Genomic DNA, 15,027 nt, shown 5'->3' on the forward strand with positions numbered 1-15,027 from the left:
CTGTGGACGCGCCCAGAGGCGCAGTTTCTACCAACGCGCTCTAACAAAAAAATATTGCGCCATTGACTTTAGACCAGGTTTGAGTTGGTCTATGGCGCAGTCTATTTTCAGCTCCTTAAAATAGCAATGCGCGGGCAATGCGCCTGAACACACCTCCTTTTTTGCGCTGAACCGCCCAGGGAGCGCAAGTTCATTCACTAGTTTAGCGACGTGCTTCTGTGGAGGGAAAAGCGCGCTTTGCGCGGGTGCAAAATAGGAAGGACACATGCGTCGGTGTACAAAGTCAATTGCGCTGGGTGCAAGATAGGGCCCTAAGATTGAATTTCATAATAGGCCACAGCAGTGTTCTATTTTGCCTCTGGGTAAAAATACTAGTTGTGCAACTATATAAGCAATAGTAGGTGTGTCCAAATTTTTGTACTTATGCACTATTATATTATATTATATTATATTATATTATATATATATTATATTATATTATATTATATTATATTATATTATATTATATTATATTATATTATATTATATATGCTGTTTTGTAGTATAAATAGTGTGAGTCAGGGGTGTGCGATATAACGATTTTTCGTGGATGATTAAAATGTCTCCACGATCTGCTTAAGAAGAAATATCGCAGTATCGTGCTAAAGTGTTTTCTATCAGTTGCGGTTCCAGCGCCTCCGTCTCAGCTTACTGTTCAACGTGACGTACATTCACATCACATTTTAATGCAGCGGTAGAGTAATATTTGCGCCGTGGGACACTTCAACCCACAAAAGTTCATAATTTCATGTGCCTTGTCTTGCCGGTTAAACTTTTCTTTTGCGTGCTGATGCACTGTTCTGACATGCGTTTTACAGAATGCGTTCACCTGAAGCGCACAGGCACTAAAAGCCTGTCAAACAGTGCCTGATTAGCTACTAAGTTATCTTTAGAGTCCGATTGCTCTAATACTGTCAAATACGCACAAAGTTTACAAAAACACAGTTGGTTGTCTAAAGTGAAAGTAAACATTTGAGAGAAAATTGGATGCGTGGCTGTATTAGATATATACGCAGGTCTTTAAAATGACAGAGCAGCCTAATATTAACCATGCGGTCGCTTGTCCTTAAAGGGATAGTTCACCCAAAAATGAAAATTCTGTCATTATTTACTCACTGTAATGTTGTTTCAAAACTGTATTAATTTCTTTCTTGTGCAGAACACAAAATAAAATACAGCAACTGTCTGGTTACATTCTTCAAAATAACTTTTATTTATTTTCAATAGAAGAAAGAAACTCATTAGGGTTTAAAACGACTTCACAGAGTAAATTATGGCAGATTTTTGGGGGGGTAACTATCCCTAACTATCCCTAAAGAGAAAAATCACCCACTGCTCTTGACTGAGAACTTTAATACATTAGCTTTATTAAGAATCAATGTATAATTTATACAGTGAAGTCTAGTGTTAGATTTTTTATATTATTTGTTCATTTAATTTTTTACTTGAATGCTACTGTTAAATACACCTACTGTAGCTGAAAAAATAAATCATTTTATTAATTTCATTTGTATAATGTGTAGCATATGTTTTTCTTATTTTTAATAACAAAGAAAATTTATAACAAATAATAACAAATAACATAAAAAATAATGACAAAGATTTTTATCTTCGCTTTGGCCTAAATGTCTGCCATTTTTTATTTTATACTTTGATTATTTCATAAGGCTTTGTTTTTAAAATAGGGAAATTAGTTTGGCTGTAATGCTCAGTCACTTGCAAAATAGTAAAAACAAAATCGTGAATTGTGATTTTCCTGAAAAAAAATCGTGATATGATATTTTTGCCATATCGCCCACCCCCAGTGTGAGTAGTGTGTTCACACTGAAAATTCCAAAAAGAAAAACTGCACAATTATAACTGCATAATATAAACTGCATAATTAACCAAAAAAAAAAAAAAAAGTGAGTGTGTAATGTTGGACCACTTCATGCACTCTTTGGTCACAGCTATAGCAGAGGGGGAGAGGCTATCAGACTCCACTGCTAAATGACAAAATAACCTTATAAAATTCATACAATGCACGGTTGCATAAGTACATAGCGTATAAGCGCAGAGTGTATAGCGTGTCATTTGGAACACAACTAATGATCTTTTACCATGGTGATGACATTTGTTTAGTGAACGTTAGCAGCAGTGTCCTAGACGTGACTGTGCATGACTCCTAAATAAGAAAACAATGCAGTATGCTACAGATATCCATGTAATCACACATCTGTCATATCTACAACCAAAAATGAGCTTCCATCGATACTTGAAAATGATTTCATAGTGCCAGAGTGTCTGGGTGGTTTTTAAAAGTCACATTGCTATGTGGTTGCTAGGATGGTGCTTGACTAAGCAAGCGGCAGTGAAAACGGTCAAGATTTGTTTGTTTCAGAACTTCACTTACCACTAAACCTGCAGGCATGCAATGTAAACACATGAACTCACAGTCCACACTATTTTTGCTTCAGTAATCCCCACAACCATGAGAAGTGACAGTGCCAATTAGTGTTTGCTGCTCCGTAGGTAGTGCATTGTGGGTATGTTTTGCGAGACGTACCCATGTATTGTACATATCGGAATTCTGACTCATTCTTAGGCAGTTCATTAGAGATGCCAGAATGACTGTTCCTGTGGGATGTTATTTGACAAATAAATTAGACCCTGCTTCGACAAACAGAGGCCACATTAAACATTTCAAGTCAATGATTCGGTCATCACCCTTATGTTTTACACAGACCAATGGTAAACAATTAGTATTTTAGGCTATGTGCTGTGATTCACAATTTCCTATTCAGAGCAAAGTACAGGGTATTTATAGCTGTATTAAGCTTCATCTTAAATAAAATGGTAAATTGGTAAATGAACACCAACCGAACCAGTCTGTACAGATATAAAGGTCTGAAAGGGAAAAACCCCTATCCACAGCATTAAGCCTAACAGGGACAAACAATAATGCGAATCATCACAGGCAATTCATCAGGGCTTACACAACAGCAGCATTTAAATTGCAAATGAGCTCTCTATTAAAATGCACAGTTGTTGGCTCTTAATATTCAGAATTGTTTGTGTCTGATTTCCTGAGCACACATTCTGGGGAGCGATCTGTGACATTAGGGATTGGATAATGTTATTTTAGTTTAAAAATAGCTGTTTTTAGAAAAAGCTGTTTTCAACTATTATTCTATTTGTCTCACATCATAATAACACATCATTCTTTCAAAAAACATCTTCTGTATAACAACTGATAACTGTTTTTTGAAAACTCAGGATTACACAGTATGTAATGTTACAGAGACACTATAAGAAAACCATTTGTAGGCTGACATCCAAAAGGACTGTAAACACTGGGGTGCGTTGATAAACGTAACTATTATAATAGTAATAATATAACTATTCTATTATAATTTTACAACCTACCCAACTGCACTGTATGCAATAAAAGTACATTTGTAAAATGGAAGTTTACTTTATTTATGCATCATTTTTATTGCCCATAACCAGATGGGCATTTAGATCCAGACCAAAGATATGATGGAAATTGATTTGGGTGTTTTGTTGTTGTTGTTATTATTTTGTTTTTTGTTGTTGTTTTTTTGTCTTACATCATCCATTCAATTTTCCCTTACCAAATTAATATTTGTTCTTTTATTTCTTGTTGTATGCAAAGTTGCAAAGTTAAGGCCCCAATATACTTCAAAGAAGTTCTTTTTCATTCTTTTAGGGGTAAAACAAAGTTCAAAATATGCGAGCAGCAATATACTGTTATCGAACATCTGATGCTGCCCACACTGCTGAGAGCGAAGGTTAGATGAATATGTAAATATGTGCTGCACCGCGCTTTCCTCTCAGTAACAAAATAAACAACAAAAACAGCATTTTTTTTTTATAGAAAGCATAAGAAAATCATCTGATCATAATAACATGGGTGTGTTAACACGAGCTCTGCAACTTTTCCTGAGAGTTCACTTTGGCAAGCCATTTCGTACTCCCAAACCAAACACAAAACAAATCTGATTTTGTTAGAAATGACGTCACATCAGTTCATTCTTCGATTTGAAGTATATTGGGGCCTTTAAAAAGTCAAATTGTGAAAAAGTAATAATGTGTAATGCCATTTTGTAGTAATATAATGTAATATTTTTAATGACTTCATCAAACAAGCATAGGCAGTGTATGTGGTGAATTTCAGAATTTCAATCCTGCTCAGTCCTTCTCATTTTCATTGCATCTAATAGACATAACTAATTAATCCATAGAACACAGAAGCAAATCTGTTTTTAAAAAGTTGTTGAAAAGGCTTAGGATGTACTCACACTAGGCACAGTTGCCTTGAACCGAACGCGAGCGCGACTGTCCCCCCTCCCCACTCCCCCGCTGGCCCGCACTCACATTGCATTTAACGTTCCAGGCCGGAGCACGCTTACGTCATATACGATGTAGCTTTTTGAATGGAAGAAAACAGGAAGAAATGCACTTTCACTAAGATACTGCCTAATATTGGCTATTTATAATTTACACCGCGCAGCAATTTTCAATAGCCCGTATCAGAGGATTATTATGAAGGCAGCTGATGTTAATGTCAAACTACAATTCCTGTTCATCAATAAGGTGAGAACCAGACCCGTTAAAAAACCCAAATACACTCGAATTAATTACATGAACTGATAAGTGTACTATCAAAGTAGTAATATAGATGTTTGCCATTATAATGATGACAGTAGCGCACACAAAAATAGTAACCGTTCTGTGCTCTGGCACGGTTAGTGCTCGCACTGCATGCAAACCGAACCACGCTCTGGCCTACCTCTTCCAAGCAGGTGGGGGCCGGTTAAACGAACCGCACCAGAGCATGGAATGGAGCGATCACACTTGTCAAACAAACCGGGCTTTGGGGGTCAAACATGCTCAGGCACGGTTCAGAGTGCCTAGTGTGAGTACAACCTTAATTTAATTCCCAGTATGTGTGAGATTAGTACATATCAACACAGCCACAATGTTTTTGAGAAGTGTGTATGTCTTTGACAGTTAAAGAATCGGTGGCAGCCAACATTCTGAATGTTGACAGTACAATTCAGTTTATATGCATTTTGAGTACTGTTGAAAACAGCAATAAAGCTTGCCAGAAAATGCATAGGTTTGTATGATATTAAACCAAAAAAAAAAAAAAAGTTATTAACAAGATCCAGCCTCTGAATAGTTTTAACACAGCATGCATGCTAAAAAAAGCCCACCTGAGAGAAGGTGCATTCCCATCAAATGCTGCAGTTTAGTCCCTCCTCTCTGGACTCTATACATGTGCTCCCCTAAGAGCACAGGGCCCAGATTAGGCCCTAAGCAGCTTAAGGCGTCTCAGCATGGCAGGGGCGGATTGGGACGCGATCAGGAGATTTAAAGGGAAGGCAGGTTTTGTGTACCTCTCTCTGCAGCAATACACTGATATAACTGCAACTGACCAAACACAGTCCTCAATCATACGTTTTCCCATCCAAAACAAGTTTTGTAATAGCATTGCTCACGCAGTACACAAAAACAGACTCTGACCTGAATTAAATGCTGTCTGACCCATAATGCAAACAGCTCTAGAATATACTGGTTTCTGGATTTTGAGATGCTACGATAATACAATAATTCAGCACCTGAATTTGGCTGAACAGAAAAACACTTTACAATAAGGTTTAATTTGTTAAAGACCCCCTGTGGTGAAAATCAAGTTTTTAATGTTGTTTATATATCTATGTAGTGTTTTTAATATGCTTTAAGACAAACCATGTGCAAATTCATAAGTCAGCACCATTGTTGAGTATTTTATGTTTGAAACTGTAGTAAACCAAAGACAGTCTAAAGGCCTTTGCACACTGAGTCCGAAATTTTCGCATGCGTTTTTTCGTATTCGCAATCCTAAAAATTCGTCACGCACAGAGACCTTGCACACTGAGTCCGATGCGTAAAAATTAATGCGTTGCGAAAAAAAAAAAAAAAAAAAAAAAAAAAAAAAAAAAAAAAAAAAAAAAAAAAAAATCGCAAAACAATACAAAATGAAGTCTTCAAGCAGTGAGCACGATTGTCGTCTCTCTTCTTAAAAAGAGAAAAAGAAAGAGGAAATATTGGGTCCATTCAATCCCGAGATTGCATTGAGAGAAAGGAGAATTCACCTCATCAAGGAGCTGCGGGATTATCCGAGCGTTTCAAAGTTTACTTCAGGATGTCAGTGGCTCTGTTTGATGCTTTACTACTGGCACAATCTGTCTTTATATTCGGTCTCTTTGTATTCCTCACGTTGTTTGTCATTCAGTGCTGCTCTTTTGTGCTGTAGACGACGTGGATCAACTTGTCAGATGGCATTATGGATTTTTGCGTTCGCGTACGGTGGCTCTGAATTGTCAAAACGTCTCTCAAAATGCGTGCCACGGATGCGAAAAACGCAGAAAATCGAACCTGATCCGAATATTTTTTTGACGGACGAAAGTTTCGGAGGCAGTGTGCAAACGCGATTGACATAACGTGAGGTCGAATTTATTTTTTAACGTGCGAAAGTTTCGCATGCGAATTTCGGACTCAGTGTGCAATGACCTTAAAACCCGCGGTTTGAAATCGTGGGTGTTTGTGATGTCACAGTAGGGCTGGGCGATATATCGCATGCGATTGTCACGCGCATTTCGTCAGTAAAACCGGTTCCCTGATTACCGCTAAATCGCCATCACCTGCTTTCAAATGGAGCGGCATTTAATAGACAGAGCCATAGTTCACTGATAAGCTACGCAATATCGTGTTCATTATCGCAGATGAATCGCCTTCGATAATGAACGCGATATTGCGTAGCTTATCAGTGAACTACGGCTCTGTTTATTAAATGCCGCTCCATTTGAAAGCAGGTGATGGCGATTTAGCGGTAATCAGGGAACCGGCTTTACTGACGAAATGCGCGTGACAATTGCATGCGATATATCGCCCAGCCCTACCTCACAGACTACCTTTTAACCAATCACATCAATGTGCCGGCAGGCTTTAGCATATCATTAACCATGACTGCTCTGAAGCAGGAAAGTCTCGAGAGAAGCCAGGTTATCCTGGAACATTTTCTGTTGATATGAAAAATTGTGTAGATTTAACAATATAGCAAGTCTATTACGATGTTATGATGAACTATATGCCTTTCTCCACTGAAGTTCTGAGTTGTTCAAAGAGTTTGTAAGGATACTGATTGTTAGAAGGCAGCTATCTGACCGAGATGAAGAACAGGAATGGTGTGTGTAACGTTAGCAACACATTATTAGCTGTTTGATAACAGTCAAGCAAAAGGCTAATTATATTAATTCATATTAATGACAGAACCGTCGTAAGGGCTCTGCCAAGTGTGCGAGCGCATAGGGGCTCATCCATTTAGTGCATGTTCACAGAGGAAAACGGCTGCTTGTTCTCTCGATACTGTCTGTTTTACTGAGTAATCGCTTCAGGTGATTCAGTGAGAGAGCAGTCCAAACATTTTGCAAAGGCGTTTTACCAATTCATAATTTAAAACACAATTTAAGCGTCAGAAAATATGAGCAGTTCAGTTGCAGAGCTGTTAAACTGAATATATGAAGCGAAGCAAGCTTTTTTCTTAAATATGCAACGCAAATAGCAAATTGCTCATCACTATAGCAACAGTAGACTCTCCGAGCTGGCGTGAGCGAGTGGAAGCAGGACTAATTTGCATATTCATTGATCCGTGTATATTAAATGAGGCAAGGGTGTAGAGTTACATTCAAGCTATTTTAAGGCATGAAGAATTTTTTTTTCACTTTTTCACATTTTTTTAAAAAAATATGTAATTTTCGTGATCAAAGATGAGTTTTAAGGGAAAAAATAATTGACTACAGGGGGACTTTAACATTATATGAACTAACAAACATGAACTAACAATGACAAATAAAAGCATTTATTAATCTTAGTTAGTTCATGTCAAAATTTACTAATAGATTATTAAAATCAAAAAGTTATATCTGTTAAAGGTGCCATCGAATTGAAAATTGAATTTTCCTCGGCATAGTTGAATAACAAGAGTTCAGTACATGGAAATGACATACAGTGAGTCTAAAACTCCATTGTTTCCTCCTTCTTATATAAATCTCATTTGTTTAAAAGACCTCTGAAGAACAGGCGAATCTCAACATAACACCGACTGTTACATAACAGTCGGGGTGTACGCCCCCAATATTTGCATATGCCAGCCCATGATCGAAGCATTAGACAAGGGCAGGCAGTATTAACGTCTGGATGTGCACAGCTGAATCATCAGACTAGGTAAGCAAGCAAGGACAACAGCGAAAAATGGCAGATGGAACGATAATAACTGACATGATCCATTTTTAGTGATATTTGTAAATTGTCTTTCTAAATGTTTCGTTAGCATGTTGCTTATGTACTGTTAAATGTGGTTAAAGTTACCATCGTTTCTTACTGTATTCATGGAGACAAGAGCCGTCGCTATTTTCATTTTTAAACACTTGCAGTCTGTATAACGCATAAACAACTTATTTCTTTATAAATCTCTCCAACAGTGTAGCATTAGCCGTTAGCCACGGAGCACCAAACTCATTCAGAATCAAATGTAAACATCCAAATAAATGCCATACTTACGCGATTAGACATGTTGCATGACGAACACTTTGTAAAGATCCATTTTGAGGGTTATATTAGCTGTGTGAACTTTGTTTGCAGTGATAGAGTAGAGAGCTCGGGAGGGGGCAGAGAGCGCGCAATTTAAAGGGGCCGCAGCATGAATTTAAAAAATGTATTACAAAAAAAATCTATGGGGTATTTTGAGCTGCAACTTCACAGACACATTCAGGGAACACCTTAGACTTATATTACATCTTGTAAAAAAACGTTCGATGGCACCTTTAATATTTAATAGACCCGAGTTAACATGAACTAACAATGAACAGTTGTGCTGTTGTTAGCTAACATTAATAAAGATGAATAAATACTGTTATGTTAACTAATAAGGTCTTATTATCATTCTGATACTGTTTAGTCAGCATTTCCTTCATTTACCCTTTAACCAAGAATCTCATAAATCAAAATGTTTCTTCCTTTTAAATGTTTCCTCATTTTATTACATTATTATGTGAGACAACATACCTACAGTAAAATATACATTTATTTATATACTAATTTATTTTACTGTAGATATTTTGTCACATAATAATATAACAGCTACTTCACACCCATGAATTGAACCATTTTATTTGCCAATTACACAAAAACAACAACAACAACAAAAAAAAAAACAAAAAAAAAACAATGCACACTTAAATCCCACACACTACTCTGGCTCAGGTTCACATTACAAATCTATTTTAATAAGCAATGTTTTGGCCAATCAGATTACTCAGATTTGGCTGCTTGACCAAAATGTTGCTAATTATAATATTTTTGTGATGATGCAAACTTAGAGACCATGCTAACCCTAATTGTGAGCCAAGCATTAAAATAATACATCTCAACACCTTGTACTCCATATCAGAAGTGGGAATTAAACCACAAACCACCGACAGGGTGTTGGGCACCCTAGGCTCATCAATGCATGAGGGCAACGAAGGCTATCCCATCTGGTAATTTTGCAGACCAGCAACATTGTTGCAGACCAGGTACACCACTTCATGACACAATGGTGCTCTCTGGTGGAAGTGGCCTGTTGCACTCTGTCACACATTGTTCAGGAATGGTTTGAGGAACATCATGAAGAGCTGGATGTTGCCCTGGCTTCCAAATTCCCCAGATCTCAATCCAACTGAACATCTGTAGGATGTGATGGAACAAATTCGATCCACAGCAGCTTCACTTCGCAACCTACAGGACTTTGTAAGATCTGCTTGCTAATTTGCTGATGTATCTGCTTAAATGAATACATGACATTAGCTAACTGGATGATCTGTATCGTCTTAGAACTGCACATTTTTGCAATATTACTTTGACACAGTCACCTGATAACAGATTATTCTTAATTGTAACATAGAAACAAGCATGCTTTGAAACTATATCAGGGATTTTCCTGCATTGAAAATATTTTGGTGGCCACCAAAATGAATCTTTATTTGATAATTTGATGTGACAATTTGCCGTTCTACAGTACCAAAACACTTTGAAACACTCCCATGAGTGTTTGTGTAAGTGCTCTGTGAAGAGTGTCAAAGGTTTCTATTTACAATGTTTTTTTTATTTTGCAGCCAATCAGAGACATCTGTTGAGAGTGTGAATGCAATGGCCAATCAGATTTGTTTAAGTTAGTCAGAAAACACTCAACACCACACAAAACACAGTGTAAGTTCAGTGCGCTCGTGAATCCTGTCATTATAACCAACAATAATGTCAATAATTGATTAATTGCCCATAGTAGCTTCATGGATTATAACAGAAGTTTTTGCAAGAGTGCAGCTTTGTTTGCCTTGCATTGTAATTGACAGCTTAAGTGATTATAATGGCAGTGATCTTGTCTCACTTTCTGTAGGCTATATAATATACATTTTTCATTCTGCTATCTACACATTGCAAAGTTTCTGGATTGACAACCATATTTAAAGGTGCGATTGAAAGTGATAACCATAGTAAAAGTTAGAACAAAAACTCGTACTATATGTCAATCTGATATATGGCGATTCAGTGCTCTGTTGCATAAAAACCCTTGTGTGATTGGACTTCACAAAATGGTTGCTATTTTTATGACATATCTCATAACCGATTGATGTGCAAAGTGTAAAATCATATGCAAGCACAAAAGGCATTACTGACTTGAAACTTTGTTCAACAAACCTTGCAAGTATAAATGAGATTTGATAGCCCTAATACCATTTTCAGGTATTACTGACTTGAATTGAATTTAAGTATTCCAATTCATTCTCTACAGGAGCAGGGGGAGAACATGGTGAGAGCATTAAAAAGCAGAGAAATGCTCAACTTTGTGCAAAAAAAAAAAAAAAGTACAGCAAACCAATCCTTGAGGTCTGTCATAACCTGCCGATTCCCATTTCAAATGTACATGAATCTTGAGGGATGTTACAACTGCACTAGATGATCTACATTCATTCAGAGACATTTGTAATACCTGACTCATGTTAAACCTATTAAATAATCTGTGCAGTGAATGACAGCGATAGTAATGAGGATTATCACTGTGATGTAATTCCTCAGTATCCACTACATAACTAACACCTTTAAGAGCAACACAAATTAATTTAACATCGGCTGCTGTTCACTGACCACAAATGACGCTTTGTACAAAATCAACGCTCCACTCCATCGCTCCATCTGGCTATTCATCTATGCCAGATTTTTGTCCAAGAGAGATACAGAGAGTGATGGAGTCTGCGTGAGTGTGGATAGAAATGCGTGTAGCAGTACATTAATAAGAGGTGGCCTGTAATCCGCTCTCGGGCACGTCGCCCAGATCAGTGAGGTAATGCACAAAGTAGCAGGTGTGTGTCTATGAGTCGGGAATGAGCCGGTGTCACACTAACATGTCTCACGGTGGGCGGCAGAGACAGAGTGTGCCGGAAGGGTTCTACTCAGCAGCTCCTGTTAGATACATGAATATAGCCAACATTTTGTCAGAGCCATGGTTTAGTTCTCTACATTAAGCGGAGTTCCAACATTGAGTTGTGGTGCTTGTGCAAGCAATGATAGTTTGAATCACGTGCAACAGTGAATCCAACATGCAACTTCGGGAATGGTAACAATAGTTGTGACAAACAAAAGATTCTAAATTGCAAAAACAAAACTTTTGTTGACTTGTGTACTTACATTATCCCAAATGTTTCCAAGAAATTCTAAATCCAGAGAAATAAGCAAGTTTAACCAGGACACACACCATGTCCTCTGCTTATCCTGATATTGCTGAGTTAGATGCGTTCCTGGGTCAACATATTTTGTTGATCCTGGAACAACATTCTAGTCTGAAAATTTAGCCTTAACCCTATTCCTACCCCTAAACCTAACCCTACCCATAAGTTATCCCAAAAATCAGAGGGAAATCATAGATGAATAACACTGATGTAGAAGCACCAATTCATGATTTTAAGCCTAAACTTGACATGATCTGTAAACTTGTCCCTCAAATCTGATTGGTTGATTTGAATGTTGTTCCAGGATCAACAAAAATGTTAACCCAGGAACATGTTGAACTCAGCAATATCAGGTTATGCCACCGTTGTCTGTGTGTCGCCTATCAATGACATCATTACCCTCGATTTCCCGTTTTATTTTGTCGAAAAACCATGGAAACATCAAAGACACTTTAGTACTGTATATTATGAGTTTTATCAGACAGGGAAGCAACTGTTTGGATACATTTATCGACAGAAAACTAATCATGTTATATCACTAAACACAATTTACTAAATGGGGCAAATTACCGTAAGAGCGCAATTCCACAAATGTGTTGATGGGAGTGGCAAGTTTTGCACGTGATCTGCTGACATGCAAATTAAAAGAACACAGACACGGTCAGATCATTTACATAATGACTAACGCAATATACCAAGAGCAGTGCAAATTAGAGTTGAGTCGCAAATAAACAGAGCTGAATCCTGATGCTGATGTTCTCATCAGGTTCGGGTCAACACAGGCGCAACTTAACATGTAATCTGACAAATACATACACATATACTGGATAATATAGTTTGCCAAGCCATGTTGGCCTATAGATATAGATATAGGCAAACAATATGTCCGGATAAGGTCTTACTCTGGCATTTCAAAGAAATGAATAATCCTACCACATGCTCTCTGTTCTCTGTGGTGTCTCCTCCTAACAGCAACAATTGCAGCCATGTCACAAAATGGGTTCAGACATGCTTTTTTAGGACGTTAAATAATGGTGTAAATACCAGTAAATTGACGAGCACAAACGTTAGTAAATCGCTTTGTGCAATTAATTTAAATACTCTCCTCCTATAAATTTTGCATCTGAAAGGGAAACTCCTACAAATGCATATGCAATAAGGTCAGCCGCAAACACAACTCAGTCCACGCGTTTTCAGCGCTAATTTTATACTGCGTGTCTTTAGTATATCCCGACAGCAGATTTTTAATGCCAAAAGAGGGTTTGCGCTGGCACAAGCTGTTAGTAAATCTGGCCCCAAGTCTTTTTGTTTGAATCTCGTTTTCTTGATTTATCGCGAGTACCATGTTTTACCATGACTAATATCGATCTAGCTTACTGCAGTGTGCAACAAGTGTCTCAAAGCAGCCGCTGAGTGAACACACAGAGTAGCACTATACCAACTTTCAACACACAAATGTATCTAATCTGATAAGCAGCGCTGCTTTACCCTACGTGCACATGACCGGAAGAAGCAGAAGCGGCGACTGTGGCATACTAAAAGATCCGCATGCTCTTGGGGTGTGTGTGTCGCACTCGTCTCTCATTAGTAATCGCTCCAGTGGGCTCGGTACTGCTCTCACAGCATTCGGACCTGCTCTGCTTCACACTACAGTAACGTTAATAATCTCTCCATGAACATGATTTCTGCCTGAGTCCTGTCCTGATTCTTTTCCACCGGCTGTAGACGTTAAGACAACACATCCCATGATTCCGTGAAATCAAGGTGCCATCGAGCTTCGCCTTTGTTTTGAATTAGCGATCTTTAGAGGCGAAAATTTACATATTGTGGCTTTAACAGATCAAATATTCACATATCCCTGTGATCTCCCAGATGAAGGTTAGTTTTAAAGTAACCAGCAGTATAATGTTTGCAAATGACTCAATTGTATCCTAATTTAGTTGGTAATGAAGGGCATACTTTGCATCAGCAACACTGACTCAATGACAACAACTCATTTCAAAGAAGACAACTGATAGGCACCTGTATTCATAGCAACTAGTTTTTAACCAACTAATCATTTGATTGTTAATCATAAATATAGGGGGTTGCTGCTCGGTAATGTTTTCAAGAACATTATGTAAATTGGTATACTATTTAGCCTAGGCTACCAAAATAAACAACCAAAACTTAACACAAACTGTTAAAAATTATAGCAATTCATGCTAAAAAACTGATAGAAAGCTGGCAGCCTGCACGTTTCTTGACCACCTTCTTCCATATGGATCAATTTTCTGTTCTGATTGCAACAAGTCGCTGCAAACTATTGAGTAGGCACCAATCAGAGGCTGCAATTTTATGATGTCATCATGTAGACTTCTTACAAAGTATTTTACAGTATTTTAAAAATACAAAAATACAAAACACTAAAGTATTTTGATACAAAATACAAAGCCATTTTCATCAACCCCATCAAATACAAATTACAAAATACTATTTTGTATTTGAAATACATGTATCATAAATACTGCCCATCCCTGATTAGAACTAGATGCTTCAGTGCAAAACAACCTTTAACTAGCAATCACTAACTGACATTTCAAAGGAATATAGATCTACATCATTAATTCTCAACTGGTAGATCATGACCCTAAAATAGGTCACAGGTCTGTTCTGACAGGGTCAGCTGAGAACCAGTGATCTAGATCAGTGTTTCCCAACCAGGGTGGTTGGAGCCTGGTGAGAGCAGGGGTGGTGTTTAAAAAAAAACAAACAAAAAAAAAAAAAAAACTTAAATTTTATTTCAAATTATTTCAAAGATTTTGCTTTAAAAAAAAAGCATTATAAATACCATCAATCTCTGATGTCTTTAATAACAACAAATTCATAATAAAAATGCAAATCTCAAGAAATGTTGGTCTGAATTCCTGCAGGGGATTGTGCATAATTTTCTTTCCTGTGCACACATCCAAAGTGCGCACACATAAAGCCAACTTTCAAACAGCTCATAAGTGCCAAATTGATTTCTTTTTGGCAGCTTGTTGCACTTAAATGGTTAAATAATACACACAAAAATATTGTAACTATGTCCATCTTGCCAAGTATTCACAGAAAACACAATCGGTTATGTCCTAAGTGAACAGTTCAGAAAGAAAACGCATGTGCAACAGTATATTGGATCAGGTCTTAAAGTGACAGC

General features: G+C 37.4%; 1 protein-coding gene across 4 annotated transcripts in view; it reads right to left on the reverse strand.

Moving 5' to 3' along the window:
* Window positions 1–15,027, reverse strand: part of unc119b (unc-119 homolog b (C. elegans)) — a 46,328-nt gene that overhangs the window by 17,196 nt on the left and 14,105 nt on the right. Inside the window, exons 1-2 of one of the 4 annotated variants that reach the window (XM_048165309.1) lie at window positions 14,523–14,527; window positions 10,511–10,513 (exon numbers count right to left, since the gene is read on the reverse strand). The exons of 2 other annotated variants lie outside the window; for them this stretch is intronic. Coding sequence is in view for 1 of the 2 variants with exons in the window: in XM_048165307.1 (XP_048021264.1) it covers window positions 5,259–5,322 (64 nt within the window). In the remaining variant the exon portion in view is untranslated. Of the gene's footprint in view, window positions 1–5,258; window positions 5,417–10,510; window positions 10,514–14,522; window positions 14,528–15,027 lie in introns of those variants that run through there. One more of the 4 variants, XM_048165307.1, reaches the window with a different exon arrangement.

The sequence above is a fragment of the Megalobrama amblycephala genome, linkage group LG18 (assembly GCF_018812025.1).
Source record: "Megalobrama amblycephala isolate DHTTF-2021 linkage group LG18, ASM1881202v1, whole genome shotgun sequence".
NCBI classification, from domain to species: Eukaryota; Metazoa; Chordata; class Actinopteri; order Cypriniformes; family Xenocyprididae; genus Megalobrama; species Megalobrama amblycephala.